Below are 25,728 nucleotides of genomic sequence, written 5' to 3' on the forward strand. Positions count from 1 at the left end.
GACACAAGTGTGCAGTATTTATAATGCTCGTGTATTCTGGACTATTACTTAAAAATAAGTTTGTTTGTTTGTTTTTTTCCCAAGATGGATTCTACATAAATGCAAATTAGTCACAAAAATTGTATTTATATTATCTTGTTTTCCAGGAAAAATATATTTAAATGTCCTAGATTTAATTGTGTAAGACAAAAAACAAATCTGATTTTATTTTAAACCTAAGTAAAGGTTTATTTTATTTTATTTTATTTTAAAAAAAGAAATTTTTTCTTTTTAAGAGGATAGAAATAAGGTTATTCACGTACCGTACAAATGTCTAGATGTTTTGATATTTTTACTTTATTATTTATTTATTTATTTTTTAAATAAGAGAGATTTGTTTATCTGGAATCCATTAACTACTACTTAAATAATTTGTATTCTATACTCTGTTGTATTCTATACTTGTATTCTATACTTTCTCATTCTATGCTCTAATAATCATTCTCACCAGTTCTGCATTTATTTGATAAAAAAAAAAAAAAAACAGTAATATTGTGAAATATTACATTTTAAAATAACTTTTATTTTAACATATTTTAAATGTAATTTATTCCTGTGATAGCAAAAAAATTTCAGCATCATTACTCCGGTCTTCAGTGCCACATGATCCTTCAGAAATCATTCTAATATGCGGATTTGCTGCTCAAGACACATTTCTTACTATTATCATTATTAAAAAAGTTGCTTTAATATTTTTGTGGAAACCGTGAATTATTTTTTTATTTCCAGGATTCTTTGACGAATAGAAAGTTAAAAAGAGCTGCATGTATTTGAAATACAAATCTTTTGTAACATTATGAATATCTTTACTGTTAGTGCCCTTGCTTAATAAAAGTATTAATTTCTTTAAAAAAAAAAAAAAAACTCTTAAACTGACCTTAAATTCTTGACAGTATTGTAAGTGACAGTAAATAAGTCTGTGTGACAGTGTCAGATGAGGCAAACAAAGGTTTTGCCACACTGAACATCTTTATCATTAAAAATGAGAGCCTGGCAAATGCTATGAAGCACGGAATACGGCTGCCCATCTGTCGGCAATCACTGGGATCTTGCTTTGTGCCAGTTTCTTGGATGCTGAACATCTTATTTTACTGTAGATGTTAACCTCTTGTTCAGCAGTTTGTCTTTACTGACACAGAATTTTATAAATAATGCACATAGACTACAAGCATGTCAGAACCGGAGGGATATAAATGGGCCAAATTGAGTCCAAAAGATTTCATTTCGTGTGCATTTGTCTGCTCAAGTACCAGTCACTGACTGCGTCTTGGGTTCACGTATTTAGTCACAAAAAAGAGTGATTAACAGCCCCCCCTCATGCCTCCACAGATGGGATGCAGGCAAAATCTGATTGATTGATTGATTGATTGTGCCTAATGTTCAGATGTTTACGTCACCATGGTAACAAACAGATAGTCACTATTCAATGTTATTGATCAGCTTCGGTTGTTCCTCTGATGTTAGCGCAAAAATGATTGCCATTGATTTACAATTATTATGAATATGTATTTTTTTTCCTCCCATGGGAAATGTATTTAAAAAAAAAAAAACTCTTTTAATGATTTTGTTTATTTTCATCTAAAGATTGTCTTTAACAAAGACAGGCCAACAGAAAAGCATCACGCTAACAAGTGTTTACTCGGATGCAGGATTCCTTTGTGCGTATTGTTTTCATAAACACTCACATTAATGTGGCCCTGTCCTGTCCAGCAAGATAAGCCTGGGCAGAAGCCTGCTTTGCAGTGTAATTTATGACCTGAGTCAAGCCAGATTAGTCCTGATTGGATCGTCTGTGCCATATGTGACCTACAATCTGTACTACTGTATGCTTGTATTGGCAGGCTGAAGGGGTCAGCAAACTCCATGGGCAAAGGTTGTCATGGGAACGACCCCTGGATCATTCAGTCTGCTATTTCACTGCCCCCACTCATCTAGAGGCAGAATGATCCAGATTCTTGAATGTCAGTCTTCTATTCTTCTGCTCTATTTCCCAACTGCACCGCACAAAGTAATACACACACAGTGGCATACACACACACACACACAATGATTCTAGACACACAATGAATAATTGGCAAATTATTCAATTTTGTTTGTGTAAAGCTCTTTTGGCCAGACAAACAGTCAATTTTTCAATCTATCAAGGATGCTGATTTGTTAATTGTATTAAGATTTGTGTTTTATTTTAGTATGGTTTTAATAGTTGCAAAAAAGCTGCATAAAGTTTTTTTCATATAATCTAGCCTATATTATAAAGTACTTTATTAGTGCAATGGACAATTCTCGCAAAGCATCAGGAACAAAATACAAGAAAGACTAAATTCTATATTTTATTTGAGGTATTACAGAAAAATGACCTCATTTTAAAATTAAAAGCAGGTAAATCTTGAAAGATGAATTTTCTATATAGTACAATCCAGTAAGTATTCTTTTTGAAATGACGTGGAATATTTATTATTAAAGTCACTAATTTACTCAGATATTTGGATTTTTATAAATCATGTTTTAGATCAAAAATCATTTTAAATGTTTATTTTCCCAAAAGTTTCAAATATGTTGTAATTAATTGTGAATTTTCTATTAATAATATTTAAGCACAAAATCAGTGTTAAAAACAATTACTCTAAATTGTGTTCTAAGATAGAGTAACTTTAATAATAAAAACTATAAATTCATTTGAAGTATGACAGCTGGGGTGAAGGGTAACAGGAGAAAATCTGGACAGTAATTCATGTCTAGGCACCAACTAAACACCTTGAAATTATTCTGAAAAAGCAATTGCTGCGGTTTTAAAGGAGCCGATCTCTGGCCTGGCCATAACACTGTCATCCCCATCCATTAATAAAACATCCTCTGAGAGCTAGCACAGCGCTGAATTTCTTTACAGTCAGTGTGGTACTGAGGAGCCCAGTAAGAAATGGGTGCACCCAGCCGCCCTCAGACCACGAAACAGTGATTAAAAATGAGAGTGTTCCACAGGCCTGATGGTAAATCGGGAAAATATCTTCCAGATGTAGTGCAGTAATAATCGTCTGAAGAAGAACTACACAGAATGAATAGTTACTGAATTTGCAGAGAGTTAGGAATCTGTTTGAAAGCGGTGAGCTCTTTGCATTAGCAAATGAATTGCACCACTGAGACAGCATACTGATCAGCCAAATTGTGTATTTGCTAAATGTAATTTTTAAGGATTAAACACATTATCATTAAACACTTTTTATGTAAATATAGGAAGACGTTAAATGTTGCACATCATGGGCTGTTGGTGTCAGTCATGGTAAGTTTATGGAAATGTACTGGAAATTAATGGTTTGACTGACACACAGAGTTTAATCTTTTAGTTCACTGAGCTGCCGTACTGCACTTGCTATAAATAAAGGATTTTTACTTTGCGGCGTGGAGATTATGTCAGAAATGGTAAATGCAGTTGGGTGGGGTGGGAGACTGCGTCCTCGTACACTTAAAAAGTTCACAATCAGAGTGGCAAATCCTATTAGCCACTGAATTCTGTTTACCAGTTCCATCTGGTGTTTTAGGTGTGTGGACAGAATTATATAGAGAGAAAAATAATAAAAATCAGCAAATTGAGATTAATGCTAAACAATGTATGTACGTATTTATTTACTTATTTTGATTAAGATCCATAAGTAAAACATTGCAGTTGTATAATAATAATCATCATTACAATAATAATTGTTGTAATAATCATTATCATTTAATATATATTTTAGTTTATCTATATCCTGCTAAAGACCTAAAAGTAAAAACAGTTGTTCAATAACTTTATAGCATTAAAGGTGCTATATGTAAAATTCAGAAACCCTTGTTATTAGTGCCACTGGTGGCCGTTAAGTGAACTGCAGTCAGCAACAATTCGCACACGTATCGTACAAGAGACTGATTCAATGCCCCGATTTGTACATTTCGATCTTTTTCGTTCTTCGCTTAGAAGAAAAAAAAAGTTGGAAATACCTCTGCAGCGATATAACGAACATCCCGACGCCATACACGCTGCTGAGAGTGACGTTTCCCAGCAAGCAATTTTGGATTTAAAAGACGTCTAATAGCCGTCCAAACACAGCCCTGACGTCTAGGCTAAAACAAGGCAAAATTTGGGCTGTCAGTACATTTTTTTATATTAATAGACATCTAACCATAGACCAAGTATAGAAGCACAGGCTACGCATAGAACATGTCAAAGATACGAAACCAAACATCTTGTAATCACTGATGAATTTGCTTATATGATGGAATATCATACATCTCGGAAGTTATTTTGGCAAAAACGACATGTAACCAAATTTAAGGTTATTTTTTGGTTAGAAGTGGGTTACTCATAGCCGGTCTATTAAAGGAGAACTCCGGTCAATTTTAACATTGAGCTAATTTTTTTGTACATTTGGAGTGCTGTCAATACAGAGAACGACAAAAATCGGTGTTGCCTACACCGAGTTATTCTATTTTTAAAATTTGCACCCTGTTGACTTCAATGGGGCAAGTTTTAAACATCCTGTTTACATTTACATCCTGTTTTCGGTTGAAGTCCAAAGTAGTCGATTGCCGAGTTCACGAGCGTGATCATAGGTAACTAAACCTATGCGCGTGAACTCGGCAATCGACTACTTTGGACTTCAACCGAAAACAGGATGTAAACACAGGTATTTGCGCTGGCTTAAATAACATCATTTTTATCCATATCTTTCACATCTACTGCAGTCAGATTCACTCGTGTTCACTCTGAAGGAATCACTCACATTTTCTGTGCACTTGTAATGATACATCAAGGATGTTAAGAGGCTAAAAGCAGGTTTAAAACTTGCCCCATTGAAGTCAACAGGGTGCAAATTTTAAAAATAGAATAACTCGGTGTAGGCAATACAGATTTTTGTCGTTGTTCTCTGTATTGACAGCACTCCAAATGTACAAAAAAATGAGCTCAATGTTAAAATTGACCGGAGTTCTCCTTTAACCTAGACGGTGAAATGACGGGTATTGCTTGCTGGGTTAGATAATTATGTAAATATGTGCTGCATGCTTTCCTTTTAATAGGAAAATAAACACACACACACACACACACACACACACACACACACACACACACACACACACACACACACGCACACACACACAATGACAGCTGTGAGAAAGCAGCAGTTGATCATAGTGATGTGGATATATATTATGCACAAGTTCTGCAATTCACCGGCTTCATGTCGACAGATAATTAAGATTACACTGTTGTGATAGTTTGATTATAAGGTAGGCCTATATTTGAGACTATAAACTATATAGGTCATCTCATCTGGCTGTGTGAGACTAGTTTGAATGAATCTCTTTTCTTTGCTTGACACATTGACATTAAATACAGAATAGCTTTTTTCGGCAGTATCCTGAACATTGTAGAAGCATTTGTTTCATGTATCATTGAGCAGAAGAAAGGTTTTCAGGAGCGTAAACATCACATCCCTTTGATTTTCCCGGCAAAAACGTCCCCAGTCCTTCACATAAAAATCTGTCTACAGCGTTTATATAGGAAGTCAAGGAAAGTCTTGTTTTTTTAAGTTTCGTTGCAAGCTGCATTTTTAACCTGCACCACTTTTCCCATAATTTCTCTGGGCCACTTGGGCTACAATTTAACAAGATTTTAAATTCTGCAACTTTTTGATGCTTTTAAAGAACAATGTGATAAATGTTTATTGAATTTTTTGTCTGCTCATGAAGAATTGTTGAGAATAAAAGTTCATGGGAATTATCTGTGTAGTTTTTCCAATCTTTTGGCTTTTAACAAAACAATCGGCAGCAAATGTGTATAGGAAGCTTGAAGCATCCTCCACAAAATCAACATATGCTTTGGCTTTTCACAGAAACAAACGCACATGTTTTGTCTAGAATTACATATGGAATTTGACATGCGCACACAGGTGCACATGAGAAAATCCCCTTCTTGGGATTATATTTTTTGGCTACAAGAAATCTTGACAGGACGCACAGGAGCTTTGCAAGGGAATTCTGGCTAATCTGCATTTGGAAAGTGAACAAAGCTGGGGACAGGGAGCTTGCGTTTCATGCCGTTAATGAAAGCCACTCTTCTTTAGGGTTGCATACGTCCACCTGAGGAACATTACAGGAGGTCTGGCTCGAAAGTCACCCCCACCCTCCAAAGTGTTTCAGCATGGCTGCTGAAGCGATCTTGTATATGAAGAGAGCTCTATCAATTAGGATAAGGTTTATTTGGGGTTCATGTGGCCCAGACCATATGATTGACGACAAACGTTGAAAGATGCACTTTGCCTTTCTACGACGGTCATTTGAATCATTTCAGCAGAGGCTGTGCTTTTCCCATAACAGACATGGATTTATTTTGGTGATAAAACCCATGTCCGGCATTGCAGTGGCTGATTTGTGAGGTTTAGGTCTCCGAGACTGTTTAACACAGGCTTGTCTCCCTCATAAACGGATAAAGATGCAAGGCTACAGGATGACACACTGACTGAGCACTTCAACAAAGCATTCTTGCGACGAAACTGCCCAAAAGTGAGGTAATGCGGTATGACAAATGGCTAAAACTACTTTATAAGAATGACTTTCCTCCAATTTAAAAGTCTGATCACACACGAATAGATTTACTGCATTTTTATGCTGTCTTTTATAGGAACTCTGATCACATAAGTTACACTTTGGATATAATAATCCTCCATAAGTTAATTAAAGAGGGACAGGACTTCTGGCCTTTTGATTAAATCTGCACAGCCTAATTGAGGTTAAATTCACGTTTTGGCAGCGAGTCACTGAAACACTAATAGGATGACTTAAGTGAATAGGATAAGCAGTAACTAAACCTGACCACAGAGGAAGTACAGAGAGCTGGCGTTGTATGTCAATGGATTTGATTATTGTGCTCACTTTGAAGAATAGAATTCATTAACTTTCAAATTCACATATTATATTCAACCCTTATCGCTGGAAAGGCTCATTTATCACCCTAAAAAAAGAAAGAAAGTTGTAACTGCAAAAGAAACCCCCAGTGGAATACCATCCTCGAGTCAAGCCCAAGTTTAATTTTAAGCCTTGAATGTGAAGTGCCGGTATAAAAGCCTTATCTTTTTTCTCTGACCTGTGAGGCGGTGTCCCTTGAGGGTTAATTCACATCTGAAGAGTCTTCTCAGATTTTAGACCAGCCAGGATCTGCCGCAAAGGTCAGAGATCAAGTACACATACTTAACAGATAGCAGAGCACTTTAAAGTCTACCTTCATTAAGTTCTGCAGACTGCCATGCCAATAACAAAATACAGATAAGGGTGTCTTGAACACTGGCTAAATGGTTGTTTAATGGCTCTGCTTGTGAATGGATACAGGGAAAACATTGATTTTGAAGAGTACCATGCTTTAAAATGTGGGATTTTGTGTAGCTACTCTCGTGGGTTGATTTACAGCTGATTTATGAGATAGCCTACTTGAGATGCATTTTTTCCATGAATTGATTTTTTTCTCAAATTCAATTTGAATAGACACCAATGTTAAGTAGTAAAGCCCACCCAAAGTTTAAGTATTCATACTTTTGAGTCTACAGAAAAGGATTTTTTTATTCTATGTGTATCAAAAACTAGAAGGCAAGAATGAGAATGAAGAGATAAGTGCAACTCCCCGCCTCTAGGTGGCGCTGTTGAAGCAATTTGGTACTTTATCTGTTCAGTAGAGTCAAATTGAAGTTACACACATCACACATTTAATCAGATACCGTTATTTATTTGACTGATGTGTTGAACTTTTAGGCCTAACTTTCAGCATAATTATAATTATTTATTTATTAATTATTTTTAGATATGTAATTAGCAAAAATATATGACAAAACAATATAAACAGATTGAGTTTGGCATTAGCATTCATAAGTTTTGCTTTGTGTTCATTTTGATAATTATATATTGCGTATATTTTGTTTCTATATTGATCATGTTTTACAGTTACAATTAAAACTTTTTACAATGAAATTAGAGTTTACAATTGCAAAGCAAAACAAAACTTGAATTTAAATATTGCTAGTGCTCAGTTTTTGTACTGGCTCAAGTGTTGAGCATATATAATTTTCTTTTCTTTTTTATTTCTGAAAGTATAAATTATAGTATCCCTTCAAAATGCAATCCATATGTTGAACTTTCAAACCGCTCTCTTATCCCGTGTGTTGCCTTGTGAGTGTGTGCGTTTCTATATTTTTATTTAATTAAAATTTTTTATACATGGTTTTGCGTAAAAAATTTACAAGAAAGCGCAGAGCCAAAACAAAATCTGTTTTGTGCTATTAACATTTATGCAGTTAAAAATATGTATCCATGACACAGTCCAAAAACTCAAAGCTGAAACTATATAAATAAATTAAACCCTTTCTTTAAAAAAAAACAAAAAAACAAATGCAAAATCAATCCTTGATTTTAATGTTATAATGTGAAGATTTTGGTTCAGGCTAAATAACTCCACCAGAAACTAATTCACACACAGTAGTTTTCTCTTTGATGTGCTGTGATATTAGAGAATGGTATCAATTCACAATACACATTCTTTTTCATACGGGAAATGATAAAAATAATTTAAAACATTTCTTACTTGATATTCTAGCAGACATAAGTCAAAGTATTAAAGTCCAGTCTCCCATGGTTAGTCTAGTTTTATATCCTTTGATATTTCTCCACAGACTGACTGGTATTTTCAAGTAAAATACTGCCAGTTCTTTATATTACAATAACAGCTTTGTTCCATGAGAGCATGGACTAACAAAACGCAGATTCCAAATTCAATAACAGGGAACAGAATAACTTAATCCCGTCATTGCCCGCAAGTCTCGGGTTATTTAGACAGACACCTTATAGGTCTATATCTGCGTTCTGATATATTGTGATCCTCTAAGTCGGCCGTGATTTACTTGGTCAAATTCTGTGACCGCGCAGGGAATGGTAAAAGCAGTCTCAGCTGCCATTAATCTGAAGTCCGTGCCCCATACATACCCTGCTACTGTCGCCCAGAACCACTCATTTTATTCCATCTGTGTAGAGAATCATCTGGTGGGCTTCTCCGAACTTTACCTTCTGCCTGTGTCCACCTCCGCCTGTGGGCCAGTGCCTCATTTTTTGGTTATTATGCTATAGCATTATTTGGATTACACTACCAGCTGCTGAAACAGGAAATCAGTCGTATATTGCTTTAAGGAATATTTCAAAATTCTGTTTGTGGCTTGGCACACAATGGTACATAAATTCAGCTGTCGCTTCTTACAAACTACAACTGACAGGTCAAAAAGCTTATCCATTAACAATCTGTTTGAGGGATTTTATTCTGTCCTACATTTTTTCTTCTTCTCTGGCTGTCTGAGATGTAAAGTTACATTTTTTTTTTTTTTTTTTAAACAGTGCCACCGTCGCCAGTGACTGTCACTTATTAATGCGCCGATAAAACTGCTTATAGATTTGCTTTAAAGTAAGAGGAGGTGATTAATCAAAGTTTGTTTTCAGGCCACATTCTTACTTTAGGGTAGATCCACTCATAAAATAGATTTAAAACCGAAAAGTCAAAATTGCCTTTGCAAAATTTCTGCATAGATTTTTTGAAAAGATCAATTTACTGAAACACTAGTGGGCAATGCTGTAAATAATCAATACGACCTGCATTGTACTAGTGACCTTTTTTTGTGGAGCTTTATTTAACAAACTCCACAAATTACTTAGTAAAGATGGACATTCTAGTGATTTGAAGATGTGTAGTACACAACCAGCTGGGATCAGGTAACTCTAGTTCCAGACTTTCCAGAGATTTTCAAGCAAGAGTCAACTGAGCTGTAGGCAAGAATAAAACAAAAAGCTTCACATACTAGAGAGCATAGGTCTTTCTTTCTTTCTTTCTTTCTTTCTTTCTTTCTTTCTTTCTTTCTTTCTTTCTTTCTTTCTTTCTTTCTTTCTTTCTTCACAAAGTCTGCTACTTTTATATTATTAAATTTCAAATGAGTTTAATCTATAAGCGAGGACTAGAAAAGAAAGAGCAGGTGCATAATTTATAGCCTACACCATGATCCTGTTATATTCACATAACAAATATAACCTCCATCTCTTGCCAAGAGACTTTTCAGTTGAATAAGTGATTGGAAAATAACGTGATTCACTCATCACAAGGTTTCAAGGTTCGTTATTTTTTTTTATCACTCGGGAGCTGAAAGGAAATTGTGTAAATTGGTGACAATTTGAATATATGCTAAAAATGTCTTTTTTGAACAATGGAGCAAGGCTGCTACAATTTCTCAAAGATTTGTTTTTATCGTCATCTGAGGGACAAAATGATCTTTTTATTATATTTTTGTTGCATCAACTTTGCCTTTTTGTTGTGTTTTTTTTTCTTCTTCTGCGTATTCTCGCTATCCTATTTACATTGCACTTTAGTTGTTATAGGCACCTACACAAACACATTGAAAATATTGTTAGTCCATGGACACACATTGTTAAAATTGCAAATGAGGCCTAGTGAGTTTGTCACAGCTGCCAGACACAGACACATTGTATCTCATTGTGCTCTAATTGATTTTGCTTCAGTGTGTACACATAAAACATCTGTGTATCTAAAACTAAGTTACAATTGTCCACAATGCATGTAAAACATTTTTTTTAATTAAAAAAAAATATATATATATTTTTTAACTTTTATATATTTTTACATTATAGGCTATTGTTTAAAGCAATGTAATAAAGTAGGCCCTATACGTTAGAAACATTTATACAATAAGCATATCTACTTTTTTACGCTTTCCGATATTTATGTGTCCCCTCGTTTCACAGTAATTTTAAAAGCCGTCTTACCTTTACTTTTTTATGAAGAATATGGTAAACAGAAAAAAACGAAGGCGACAGACTATTCCATTAGCTACCATTAGTGCAACTGTAACAAACATACATTTCGATTAATCTTCATAAATAATCTCAGAGTCTGACTAAATTCACATATCCCTGTATTCCCAATTGTCACAATTTTCTACCGAGCATCCGCTGATAAGGCTGAATAGTTACGCTCTTGCCTTGATTGACAGGTGGGACAGAAGAAATGAGCGCTTTCGGGTTGGATGGCTTCACGCTTTTGTAGTCTAACCGATGGGAATCCGCTCGGGTCGATTCTTATCAATGAAATAATCTTTATTACCAGTTTTTGGTATTTATAAATCGACGTTTCTTATGCACATTCATAATCTGGCCTATCTAACGCGGCGCTTCTAACCACCCTCCCCCCTCGTCTGACTCATTTGGTCTCGTCCATACTCGCTTTGGATTTTAGTTGTGTTTATGGCCATCGTATTCATGCAACGGAAGGTGAAAGTCTGCCGGTCTGCGCCAGTGTCTGATATCAATGGCTTTCAGGGCACAATTTATTTGAATGTCTGGACTTTATACAATTTCACCCCTAAGAAACCAATGATGGATATCCTATGGATTTTATGGACACTACTACCCTCGGTCCTGGCTGTTGAAGGTAAGATGTTTCTCCCCGTGTTTTGCGAGTCCAGCATCTTGCCGACAGACTGAGAGTTTACGGTCACGGCACGTTAGTTTTGAATGCCATCCTAGAAATAAGATACGAAACCATTTTTTCGCTAATTAACGAATGTGGAATGATACTGGGACAAATGTGACATTTTTTTTAACGGTTGCTTTCCCCCTGACAAGAACGTATCCCTTTGATAAGGCTTGTTCTGTCATGCGAACTATATAGTTAAAACATCACAGGTGGCTTAGAAACGCATTTATTTGGACAGCATCAGAGTGAGTTTGAGAAATAATATATTTTTCATCTTTTCATGTGCAATAGGAGCATTAAAGCGCATTCTTTTTTATCCCCACGCGCTGATACGTGTGCGTGCGCGAACCCTGCACGAGATTCGCGCCCCTTATTTGTAGGCTACAATCATTTCAGAGGTGAAATATTAAACCCAAACCACTTCTATATGTTAATCTTGTTTATTTTTCTTTATTAATATTTATTTCTCTTGTAACGCATTCACGTGTTGTTTTACGCTCGTGTTCAGCGGGAATACAGAGCTGAAATGGTGATGCTGGACTCAGCATGTTGGACAATGAAGCAGGTTTCCAGTGAGCATACAATAACAAAACAACCATACAGTCCTTTATTCTCATTTACTGACCACACATTCAATCCCAGGCGATTTGAAGTGTCTGTGTCCAGTGAATTATACTCAATGAATTTTAAGTAGGCACTGCTGGTATTACAGGAACCTCTTGTGGCTTTAGTTCTCAAGTTTAATGATACTTGAGTTTGTAATGTAATGGATTAATATAGGCATAGGTCTACTCGATTCTGTACTTTTAGACTGGAGATTTTAACAGAAGAGATTTTTTTTTCAAGGTTTTATCAAGTTTATCAAATTTAGTATGCTCAGAACACAGTAAGGTTAACAACAGTGTAGTTATATGCATACTAAAATATGCATAATACAATGAACACATTTGCATTCTCAGGCACAACTCTATTTTAATTAAATAAGAGTTCATTCAACAGTACTGCATGACTGTCTTTTTTTCTTTTGCTAATAAATCTTTCTTAAAACATTTTTATGGAGCAGTATAAACCATAACTACTTCAACATTATTATAACTTTTTAAATGTATGTTGTACAGGGATTTAAATTTCACATAGTTCTGACCATTAATTATTATACCAATCATGTCACTTGAACAAAGCGGGCAAATATTTTGGGGGTATTTTTTTCCTCAATACTCTGCCAAAATTTAGATTTTTTTTTTTTCTAGGGCCAGTTTAATTTAATTTCAATTGAAATGTGCGCACACATTTAATATCAACTAGGCTAATATGTGCAGTAATTATAATTCAAAAATTAGAAAAAGCCTGAGTGTTTAATAAAGGAATCAAAATTATTTTCCTGATTACTTTTAGAGGCCTTGTGGTCCTCAAAGGTTGTTTGACCTTTTTTTTTAAATTTTTTTTTAATAATGTAGCTATGTTGCTTTTAGTATCGTCTTCGCTGTTCAGAAAAGTATAAATTATGATTCCAACATTACTTTTTGAAAAAGAGATTCTAACACACACACACACTCACACACACACACACAATATTTATTAGTCTTAATGTTTTGAAATGTTTATTTCAATTATTGAATTATTTTATTTATATATTTTTTTTCTCCTAATCAAGATTTTTTTCCCTTGTGGATTGCTTAATCACAAACCCTGGAGTGATTGGTCGATTTGCATTTTCCTCTGTCTATCACCCTAGTTTTTCAACCAATGGTGTGAAAGCGTGGGCGCTTACACGTAAAAAATTAGAGAGTTGAAAAAGAGGTCAACGCTGCCTCGACCTTAAAAACAAAGTGATGGCAGGCAGTAGATGAGATGGGTAGGTGAGATTTGACGTCATCTTAAAGCCTTATACAACAGTGTTTATCCTCCTCGCTAACTGTGTAAAATATCTCAAGGAATTTTAGATGTTTTATTTCAGTTGTGAGGATGGAATAGTTCTCTTGTATTTAATTTGTGTGTACTTGTCTGTGTGAAATATTATCAGTATAATTTAATTAGGTTGTGTGGTGACCCTCAGGATATAAGATTCTGTCTGAGTCTGAGACTCCTTTAGTGGAAGAATAAAGTACTTCAAGTGCTTTTTTTTTTTTTTAAACCCACGTTGGATTTGCATATGTGAATTTAGACAGATTTTTCCCAGTAGGTGTCCATAAAATATGGTTCTGCTCTTTATTGTTTTTATTTTAAATTGATGCTGCCAGTCTAAGGGGCTTTGAAGTTTTTTTCTCAGTGACAAGATTTTGTATGGCATCTTGCATTATGCAGCGGTTTGAGTTACAGTGTAATTTAGTATTAGTCTTTGTACCTGTGCGTCTTCAGTGATTAGTAAAAAAAAATTGTGTCATTCTTCTATTTCTTAGTTCCTAATTTTGCCTTTTTCATTCTTAGCTATTCTGCTTTGCATCTCAGTTGGTTCACAGTGTAATCAAACAATATTCCGTATCAGATTTTAGGCTACATTTAGAAAATAGATTTTTTACTATATATCTGCTGGATTTGCTTTATGTGATTACAAATCACAATTACATGTTTCATGGATTTAAAATGTTATTAAGAGGGATATACCATGGATAAGGCCACAGCCGAGCTGCATTTTGTTTTTACCACGTCAAGAGTTGGCATCTATTGTAAGTAGGACACCAGGCGTTCAAAAGATTCCTCGCTATTTCAATATTCCCAGCATGCATTCTATTTTGCTGTCATAATGTCATGATACAATGCAAATTCTCTCTCATCTTGAGACATCCCATAAGCAGCTGCGTCTGTTCCCATACTGTAAATATCTGAACGCTGATTATATATTGATGTGCTCGTCTACGTGATGGATGTTTGTCTTTAGGGTAAAGGGTAAAAATAGCATTTACAGCTGGTTTTAATACGGGCCTTGGTGATAATGTAGTACCACAATACTATTTTCATGACTTGTTTTATCAGAATATTTTCCAAGAATTACATAGTGGCATATGCTTGAAGAGATGATTATTTTTTATAATATATAATTCTTAATAACGTCAGTTGTTTCATCCGAGAATTTATTGGTCAGTTTATCGTTGTAAAGCTATCAAAATATTCCATTTGATCGTACAGTATTTCCGAAGTTATATAAATTCTACCAAAAAAAAATGTTGCTTAGCATTTTGTACAAGTGCAAAGTTTGTTTCAGCTAAGCTTTTCATAATCTATTTCCATAATACTCTTAAACAACAGAGAGAGGGGATAATTAAAGCTATTGTTTGTTAACATAGCCATTTTAGCCCTCATATCAACACTTCCACTTTGAAATGCCTGCCAAGTTTGAATAATCTGCTTTCAAATGTAAATGTGTCACGTCCGTTTCCAGCTATACACCGAGTGTGGGCCACTGCAGCATAAGCAGACACATAGCGGTACAGTTTTTTCAGGTAGGTAACAAAACGCAGAGTGTGGGGTAGAGAGGTGGTGACAGGGGTTCAGAAGCGGGATTAGATAAAGGTAAAGTGAGCGGCTGCTCGCAATCCTGTGTTTTCTCAGTCCGCTGAATGAGCAGATGCAGGGAGCTCGTCTGCACACCAGCCTCCACAGTGGCGTTCACAAAGAATCCGCCTCCATTCAGCGCCTAATCCATGCTACCCAGGGCCTGGCTATTGTCACTTTGCATGCAAAATTTCAATTAGTGCTGGTACCAGTTGTTTCTCTAGTGAGACGAGTGTCACGTTTCGAGGGAACGGCCGAGGGCTACCTTAACCATGCAGAAAGTCTGGAATAGCTGAGGGACTTTTCTTTTTTTTTGTAGAAATACAGCCGCTTTCAGCACAGCATGCTATCTTAGACAGTGTCGGACTTTAGTTTTTGTTTCACAAGTGTGTCATTTCTGCACTTGCTGTGTATTTTAAGCAGATTCTTGTGTTCGGCGAGTGGCTGTGCACTTTAATAATAAACCTGCAATTTAAGAAATTCATAGTCTGTCAACTGGGGTGGGCGATATACCCACATGATTAACCGGTAGAGACTTTGGACTATCGTCTCTATCCAAGTTACGCTCGCGTGACGTTTGCTACGCAGTCACGAAAGCGTATCTTTTGCATGCTTTTTAAGTATTGCGGTTTAAAAACAAGTGATTTTAAACCGTTGAAGCACAGTAAGCAGCGAAAGACAACTAATTTAGCTATATGCGCGTGTTATCTGAGAGACACGCGCACTAATGTTGTACTGAAATTAAAAAAATGTGATGATACCAGCATTTCCTTCTAGCATTGTGAGCACTGTTGAAAGGTTGGTCTCTGATTGGCCATTGTGTTCATGCGCTCAACATATATGTCTGTGATTGGCTACAATGATCTATCAGAGGATCCGTATATCAGCAGATATATTAGAGATCCGCTGATAGACGCCTGCTCCTGTGTTCTGTGTAAGTGCTTGGTGAAGAGCGTCAAAGACGTCTATTTACAACATGTTTTTGAAGTGTTGATCATTGTAGCCAGATATGTTTTGCTCAACAGAGCTCAACAGAATCCGCTCAACAGCGCTCAAAATGGGAAATGCTGGTTTCGTCACATTTTAAAAATTTCAGTACTGACTTGGCACAAAAGTCGGTACTTTTGACAACACTAGTAGTGCACATATGAAGCCGCTGCTCATAAAGCGTGTGCGAACTGAACTGAGTGCTTTTTGTAGGCTAATTGTGCTTAAACGGTTAAATATGCATACTTATGTGTCAAAGTGATCATGTCTTTGCAAGTAAACACAGTCATTTATGTCTTAAGTGAACGTAAACAGTTGTGAAAGAAAGCGCACGAGTATATTGGATCCGTGCAGTATGTCTTAAAGTGACAGCATCCAAATTTACTTGCTGTTGTTATTAATGTTAATCAAACAACAAAAAAGAGGAAATCTCTCACTGCTCTTCACTGAATCACTTTTGTAACTTAATTAAGAATAAATGTATAGCCTATGTAATTTACACAGTGAAGACTATGCAGTGCTTGATTACTTTATACAATTTATGTAGCCTAGTATTTCTTATTTATATTGCTTGACATTTTTCTGATCTATTGTAGTTTCTTTTCCTATATGCTTGTAATTAATTTCTTTGTTCTTTTTATCACTGTTTATTTGTATTCAGTAAGCTTGAGTTTTTTTTTTTACTTAGGCTATTATTTTTTTGTGATATTGAAAATGGTGATAAGAATTCTGAAATTTCAATGGTATTCATTTTTTATATCCTAAAAACCATATTTAAAGCAAAAATAACTATATTGTGATGTCGTTATCGTGAGATACAATTAGCCTACTCATATTGTGATATAAGATTTTGGTCATATCGCCCAGACGCCCACCCCTATTGTCAATAGTCACCATATCAAGGATGTTTAAGCAAGGAAATCTATTAAACAAAACATGCCAGTCAGAGTTAACTCATCTTGCTATGTAATTATGACTGCCAATTTAGCAGAAATTGTAAAATAATTTTAGTGATGACTGCCAAACTTATGCTCATTACTCCTCTCTTCAGCGTTTGACCATGTCCGTGTGATCCACAAGCACTGGATCTCAGTGTAACTATTTGACTGTAATATAGGGTTTCTTTGGTCAGGTCCAGGCAGTTTCCTGCGAGTGACTGAAGGGAGTATAAAGGGAGTTTCCAGTGAGCATCTGAGGCGGATCAGAGGCGCTCTCTACCACATTCCTCCCCTCTGGATCAGTCCGAAGAGTGATGTCACTCTATCCATAGAGAGGCTCTCACCCCCCCAGTGGAATAGAAATCTATCTCCCTTCTATTCAAAGCTCAGACAGTTCCTTGCATCATAGTCTGCATTCACAGTGAAATGTTAATGATCCGATATTTTTTTTCTTCCATTAATACTCCACCAAGATGCACTAGGCTGAAGACTACCACTGAAGAAGCTTACTAATGTTTTACATGAAGGCTACTGAATATGACATTATATTTTGTGTTCTTGTGTAGTTTTCTCCTTCCTGGCAATTTTATGTTTTGTTTTCAAAATGAAGTTAACTTTTTTGTCCTAAACAAACTTTAGCCTATTTACAATTGTAGGTTCACAAAAACATGAATGCAGCTGTTGACAATCAATTAAAATCATTTGTATTTTTGTTTCATATTATGCTCTGTACATATATTTAGGTAATTCTGTGTTTATTTACACAGGGTCTCAAAGCTGAAGGACCATATTCTTTACTCATAATAACAATAACATGTCATGGCAGTTTGACCATTACCCGAGCTTCGCTGACTTTAGTATTAGTGTAGCGAGTGGACAGATGAGGGTCTGTATGCTACAGAATTCTGTACTACTTACAGAGGATCGGTTGAGTGTGTGGTTGAAGGTCATGTGGGTTTTTCTTGAAACAGCTAAATGATAGCTGTGTTTTTCTACCTTGAGGTGATAATTGTTTCAATCTGCAGTACAAGACAAGACTCAGGCTGCGGTTCAGGACAGAGCTAGAGAGACTTTACATAGAACATATTTAAATCATGGCATGATTAGATATTTAATCTATGTTTGTGCATAGATTAATGCATCCTAATCAATCCATTTAATCATGTCTAAGTGCTTACTGGTGGATCAGAATGGCTCTCTCATTCCCATCGGCCTAGTTTGTGAGAACATTTATCTTTACTGTAACCAAATGCAGCGCAAACTGTCTCCTGCAATTTACTAAGAATTCTGCAAAACACATTGAAAATGAAATATGCAGGCAGTCCTTTACTCCTTAGAGCTGTGAGCAATGCGATTACTCATGCATATGTAAGCTCCCATTGTTCAATCTATGTTTATGTAGCCATAATAATACGTCCAGTTAAAAGGTGGTCTTAGGGGATGAACATCCGTCATGCACGTCATACTGCAAGTGATCCTAGACCTCAAATATGTTGTAACATCACCTATGATGTTAGAGTATTGATTTTTGCTCAGTTCATCTATTGCCCCCTGAATGTGATTTTTACTGTACATTGAGCTTGTGGCACTGGGAGCAGTTTAGCTAATTAAGTTTCAGTTGGCTGGTTGTCTTAAGGGGCTAATTAAAGCAGCCTAATTGCATAAAACCAGCCCTCGCTTTGTGCTTGCAAGTCCACTTAACCACTGTTATAGGACCATTGGTATTTTCGGGACTCAGAAAGCTTTTTGACACTTTCAGTATCCACATTAACCACTTTTCAATAACATGTGTGATAGTTGTAATCACATGAACTTGATACAGTTGATACTGAAATATTGTATCAGTGTCACAAGTGGCCAATTATAAAATTAGGGTGAGAGAACAAACAAACAAATGAATGAATCATCCTGTCTGCACCTGTGAAGAAATGCAAATTATACTTGGATCATGCGGTTTGTATTTTCTGAAAGAAGAAACAAATTTCTCTGTCAATCTTAAAGGAATAGTTCATCTAAAAATTAAAGTCACCCTCATGTCATTTTAAACCTGTATGACTTTCTTCTGTGTAGGGCTGGGCGATAAAATGGTATCGGTATTTATCGACGGTACACCATTGTCGGTAACGATATAAAAAAACGTTCGATATAGCGCTCGATATTTTTATGGCTAGCGTGACCACCACAGCGTTGCTCAACATCAAATGGCAAACGTAATGAAAGTGGAAGGAAACTGCACTACTCATTATTTTGTGCTTCATGGACCGTTTATCAGTTTGGACCACTGTCAGTGAAGCGCGAGCCGATCTTGATCAAGCAAAACTCTTACTACACAGTGCTAAGAGATCCAGTAAAGAAAGCATTTGAGCATTTGAATTCGCCACTGAAGTAATAGCATCACTGCGAAATCCAGCGAGAAGCATTCAAATTTCTTCATTATTAACGGATTAAACAGCTCTGACGTGGAAACTGAATGAACTAGTTATAGGCTTTATAAGTCCACAGATCAGCAACATTCACTATGGATTTAATGTAGTAACACTAACTGTAACCATGGAAGTTTGGCAGGAATAGTAAAATGCTTTCAAGTACGTCACATCTTTTTCCAGCACTTCAAACTAAAATATTATCATATTTAAATGCTATTTTTAATGTGATGACCAAAACATTATTTGTTCATCCTAGATTACCCCCATTTGTAAAACTAAAAGTTTCAAGATGTAGGAAAACTCACTTATTTAAAAATAAATTTTCTTTTAATATATATATATTTTTTAAATCAAGGAAATTTCTTTGGCATTTCTTTCTTTTCGCTGTATCGAAAACGTTCTGTACCGTGACACCACTGTGTTGTATCGAACTGATCGTGAATTTTGTGAACGTTACACCCCTACTTATTACAGATGTTGATCTACCTCGAAGTTTTCCTTGATTGTTCTACGTTTACACTTTTACATTGCACACATTTTGTAACATTTTATTTAAGTTCAAGAGTTTCTTTAACACTTAGGCTACTTCTTTAACTTAATGTAAGACATAAAGAACATATTTTTGTGTACATTTTATTTTTGACTGCTAAAACTAATATAATTTGTTGTTTGCCTTAATAATGTGGATAAAAAAAACAAAACTGTGTGGTTTTAATCTCAAACTTTTCTACTTAAAAAAAAGTTAAAAGGTTATATAAAATGTCAATAATTATCGATACCGAACGATATGAAACATTATATCGTGATACATTTTTTAGCTATATTGCACAGCCCTACTTCTGTGGAACACAAAGGCAGATATTTTGGAAATATATAGGCTATATAAAAAAAATAATTGTCATAAGTGAAAGTCAGTAGGCTTTAATGTGTTTTTGACTGGGCAAACGAGTTTTTCAAAATCTTTTCAAAAAAGTCATACATATTTGGAATGACATAAGGGTGGGTAAATTATGACAGAATTTTCATTCTTGGTTCAACAATTCTTTTAATAACAGTCCTCCTGAGTTGAAGTTAGTGACAGTTGTGTTCTTGCAGGAGGTCAGACCTTGTTCACACACTATTAAACATCTGCCTTCCATCAAAGCAGTCGACAAACACAATTCCTCTGAACTGGTGCAGTGCTGCTCTGTGTCTCCCAGAGTACAGTCTGTCTTCAGAGATAAAGGCAGGCTGATTGCATCCTCATCTGCATCACAAAGAGAAGCCACGTTCACCTGAACTGCTGTTACCCAGCACGCACACTTGACGTCTCCTGGCATTTCTGCCACCGCATGATGTCTGCCAGGCTTTGACTGCATACATCCTCTCTCTCAGGCTGGAGGGCTGACGGCTTGACTTACACCATCTCTTTGGGGATCTGACCATTGGTCCTGTTATAACTCAGTCTGATGTTATTGCTTTCATCCCTGTCAATGGCAAATGCAGCGATGGTCTCGGACCACTATGACGCTGACTCTCCCATTGCTAAGGGCTGGGTCACAACATGCACTCGCAACCAGAAAGCTTCCTCTTCCCAGAAAGGAGTGGAAGGGTCTCTGTTAGCCCCGAATGCTGTGATAGATGCCTTGCAGTTTTTATCCCTCAGTGGACTCTAATTGTTGAGACGTGAATTCCCGTTATTTTTGTAATTAAACAAACCGTAAATTCTCTACATTCCGGGCAATCGAACTACTGGGCAAGGGACTAAGCAGCCAACTTGGGTTAATTTGCTAAAGTATAAACATTCATTGATTGCTACCGCAGTATTTTTGCATTGATGCCTTTTCCTTCCACACTAGTGCTGAATTACACTTCTCACTTGGTTGTTTTCCACAAGAATCAGACTGGTTTGGCAGTGCAATGAGAACTAGAACAAGCACAGTTTTAGGCTATGTGTCAGCCTTCTCCTTACAGGATTAACACCCGGACTCCATTCCCAGGCCACCTGTGACTTTTTCATGGCTAATCTAAGTTTGCATGCTATGGGCCCTCCGGTGACAGAATTATGTTGAAATAATTTGTAGGGGGTCCAATTGCCACTTTCCTACTTCGCTTTATAAAGAACAATTTGAAATTAAATACAGCTATTTGACTGCCCTCCACTTGTGTTTAGAAATTCTCCACTAGTGGATGCCCAGGCTGTTTTTGACAGGCCAAGCTAATCAAAATTACCTGTCGCTGAAAGGCGAAGTGCCCCAAAGAGAAAAAGTGTTACCATGGAGCTATTTGTTTGCATATAATTGCATTAGCTTGGCACAGAGGGAATTAGCAGAGATAATTGAGCGATTTGGCCCATAGCTGTGACTTGACTGCACTCAGAAAGGGCGGGTGGGGACAGGGTAATACTCTGTTGTATTCCTATTAATTCATAAGTAATTTGAACCCTTAAGAAAGTCTGTCTTTTTTGTTCTGACTTGAAGTTGCATCATAATAGAAGGCATAATTAAATGTTTATGGTTTGTTGGTGATTCCATTAATTGTGTATAATTGTATGTTTACATTAGTAAGCTTCACATAAGCCATTAGAATAGAGTAGAATAAACAGAATTAAATCAAGAATTGAAGGTGGGGATATATAAATAATGTTTTTTTACCCAGGGGTCACAGCAACAGAAGAGTAGCCTATATAATGTTTTATTAGGGGTTAAGCAGCTGCAGTCCAGTTAGGACTGGCCCATGGTGAACTTCCTTATTCTCCGAATTATCTCCAATAAGCACAGTGGGTGGGTTGAGCTTAGCAAGGGGCAGCAGGTGGGTGTGATGGTCAATAGAATTAGTTAGGCATTAATACTTCTTTTTTCTTAATAAATGTGTCTAGACATTGAAACCCTCTTTTGGAAGGGCCTCAACTGTCTTGTGTACAGTCAAAAAGATGCTTGCAGTGCAGTCAGGGTCGAAGTATCTTTTGTAAATAAAACTCGCCACTTGGCTAGTAGAAATAGCAACGTCATTCAGTTTGTCATATGATTTGTTCAACATTGATAATAATAAGAAATTCTTTAGCAACAAATCAGCATGTTAGAATGATTTCTGAAGGATTATGTGACACTTTAAGACTGGTGCAATGGCTGCTGAAAATTCAGCTTTGTCATCACAGGAATACATTAAATGTAATATATTAAATTTAATTAATTTTAATTAATGTTATATATTCAATGATGTAATAATTTATGAAATAGGACCGCCAAGCGAAAATATGAGAGCAGAATCACTTGCATTCATGTTTTTGTGACAGATGCGGTTTCATGACAGAGAAAGTGGCTCATCTTGAAATTACGCTAAATGCAGTTTGATGGCCTTAAATTATGAAATATTTACATTTTCTCAGTTCACCCTTTTACATATGCATGGGGTGGCAAAAAGATAAGTTTGAATCCTCATCAGCATTCATTTATTCAGAGATGTTCATTTGACATTTCAAGCAAATATGGATAAAGATTTAGAATGATAAGCAGCCCATTATTTGAGCTTAAGCTCATCAGTTAGAATGCAACAGCAATTATCAGTGGAAAATGTGATGCCTCGATAATGAGAGGTCATTTTGTTTCCTTTTTCAAATTTAACTGAAAAAAAAAAAATCCGCTTTTGGTATCAGCTCTTCAAAACTAAAAAGGTTAGGCTATTTTTTTTATTATATTAAAGTGTGTCCCTCCAATAAAGATTTTTCTCATTAGCCAAGTTACTGTGGTATGCGTCCTTTGGGGTTGGTTAAACAATGTCTGGAACAACTGTAGCCATGAAGTAACACTGCTCACTGAAACAGGACTGCAATATATGGTATAGCAAAGAGTGATGACTATTTTCCATACCTTCCACCAGCTCTACCTTTCAGATAATAATCATCATGGATCATCCAGGCAGGCAGCTGGAAAATCTATACAGCCTCCTGAGGGAATAAATGTGAAGAGGAGGATGTGACTGAGGTGGTTCTATGAAAATGAATAAGTCATGTGATGTAGTTAATGTGCAGAATGTTATTTTTCATGCCGCGTATGCTGAATGCCGTTTTTATCTGACACTAACACAAGATGTCATGTGCATAGGTTTAGCTAGGATGTCAGTTCCAAGCATTACCTACAATCCATCAGCATCACGCTCAACCACAGTGGCTTTGCGAATACACTGCAGGGCGATGATTTTTGCGCGCAGGATCAGGTCCTATAGAATAATATGTAAATTGGATTGATTACCTGTGGATATTATCAGTGTTTTCATAGTAGACATCTCTGCCACCTGTGCTGTTTATCATGAGTCATGTGAGCCTAATCAGTCTAGGGAAATAAACAATACCACCCAGCCAATTTCCCCTGTTTAAGAGACACCGTCCCAATAGGAGTGGCCTGGCATATCAATTACAACATTGTGCGGCCTGATTTCTTCTTTGTTACGAAACACTTTAGTCACGCATTGAGAAAACACAGCTCTGCGTTTGATGAACGAGACTTTTGCTGGCTCAGTCAACTGTCATATGTTTAAATCTTTTAAGCTTTGGCTCTCATTGTTAAGATCATTCTCACCCTTTAAAACTCATTTCTTTGATTTCTCGCCATGTGCCGTTTTACTGGTCCAAGTAAGTAATTTATATGAAACTGAGCTTTTGTCTGTGCTCCCTTTTGGCAAAGCATCTATGTATTATATCAATCAGTCTGGGGGTATTTTTTATTATTAGCTAAATTAAACAGTAGCCGTTGATTAAGCGTGAACATAAATCTGCATTTGATGTTTTTGGTGGGCTTAGAGTGAATCATTAAGAGCCGCCCCCAAAACTCAACACAGTGTGTGGAGTTGGTGACATGAAGGCGTTTTCCCGCTGCAGGCCTGTCTCTTGATACATTTGCTTTCTCTCTGCGGCCTGCGGTGATATGTGGCAGACACATTGCATGCATGTGGTAACTGTACGAGTCCCTCGACGGTCTCTCTCTCGTCAGAGGGGCCTGGCTCATAGAGTGATTGGAGAAACATGTTCTTGATTACACAGTTTGGGCACCGAACATGTTGGGTTTTACCTAAATGTCCCTCTTTTCTGTATGCTGCTTGGGTCTTTTGAGTGATGGGGCTGGAAAGGCCACTTATTCCTCCCTTTCCCCCCCGTCTGGGATGAAGAATGGGCCCACGCTGCTTCTGATACATACCGTGCGAGGCCGCTCTTTGTGGTGACCATATGGCTCAGGCTGTTGCGTGGTGATATATGGCTGCCGAAGCACCTGCAGGATCAGGCTGGGAGAACGTGTCTTGCCTGAGCGCGTGGAAACGAGAGGCCTGAAGTTGGATTAGTGCATGAGGTGTGAACACTGGGTCAAGGGCATGGCTAGCCTTTGAACTACAAGACCACACCTCGACTGCATGTTACATGGGGTCAGGTGACTCAAATTATTGTACAGATTATTGCTCATTATGCTTCCCTCTACATGTCAAGTATCAGACTGTTGTGGTGGTGGTCTGATAAGGATGTGGTAATTTTAATCTATGAAAATGGTTGAATAGCTAGCACCAGGCACGTCATATTTTTGACATTAGCCTACATTTACATTTTGATATCGTTTAACACCTTTAAACTTTTTGGATTTGTATCCTCAGTGCTTTGCCAATATGGTTGGCGCACTGATGCCTGCCATGCTTTTCAAAGCTTTTAAAATGGTAGCTAACAGATTGTGCATCTGTCGTTTGCTACCGTGGTCTGCCAATTTGTTGCTGCCTCATACAGACTGCTCATTTGATACAGTGGTCTAAACCTATTGCTTTACAAATCATAAAAGCTTAAAGCCTTAAAGGAATTTTTCAATGAAATAAAAAGCCTCTTATGGAAAGGGAAATGACAAAAGGCATTCTTTTTGGTTGCAGAAATGATTTGTTTTTAGTGTACAGCCACAGATTTGTCTTGCACTATTACCTTTATGCTGATGAAGATTTTAAACTACAGTAATGATATCTAAAGCATAACTGCTATCTTTTAGAGTCTTAAGATGAGTTCACAGTCACACTCCCCTAACAAACGGCTACTAAATGATAAACATTTGTCAAACTCAAAATCTCCACTGGTGTCTTAAAGGGTTAGTTCAACCAAAAATGAAAAATCTGTCATTAATTACTCACCCTCATGTCATTCCAAACCCTTAAGACTGTCGTTCATCTTCAGAACACGAAAGATCTTTTTAATGAAATCTAAGAGCGTTCTGTACTCTCCATAGACAGTCTACGCAACTATCAATTTGATGCTTCAAAAAGTTCATAAAGAGATAGTAAAACTAATCCATATGAATTGAGC

The 25,728-nt window shown here is 36.5% G+C and overlaps 2 protein-coding genes across 3 annotated transcripts in view; one reads left to right on the top strand and one right to left on the bottom strand.

Annotated features, from left to right (window-relative positions):
- lactbl1b (lactamase, beta-like 1b) overlaps positions 1 to 11,016 on the bottom strand; it is a 51,606-nt gene extending 40,590 nt beyond the window's left edge. Inside the window, exon 1 of the mRNA XM_079856701.1 lies at positions 10,873 to 11,016. The gene's annotated coding sequence lies outside the window, so the exon portion shown is untranslated. The remainder of the gene's footprint in view (positions 1 to 10,872) is intronic.
- ephb2b (eph receptor B2b) overlaps positions 1 to 25,728 on the top strand; it is a 160,904-nt gene that overhangs the window by 12,230 nt on the left and 122,946 nt on the right. The window contains exon 1 of one of the 2 annotated variants that reach the window (XM_079856697.1): positions 11,464 to 11,536. The exons of the other annotated variant lie outside the window; for it this stretch is intronic. Within the exon in view, the coding sequence (XP_079712823.1) occupies positions 11,479 to 11,536 (58 nt within the window). The 5' untranslated portion in view covers positions 11,464 to 11,478. Of the gene's footprint in view, positions 1 to 11,463; positions 11,537 to 25,728 lie in introns of those variants that run through there. 2 annotated transcript variants of the gene reach the window in all.

This window comes from Squalius cephalus, assembly GCF_949319135.1.
Source record: "Squalius cephalus genome assembly, chromosome: 22".
In the NCBI taxonomy this organism is placed as follows: domain Eukaryota; kingdom Metazoa; phylum Chordata; class Actinopteri; order Cypriniformes; family Leuciscidae; genus Squalius; species Squalius cephalus.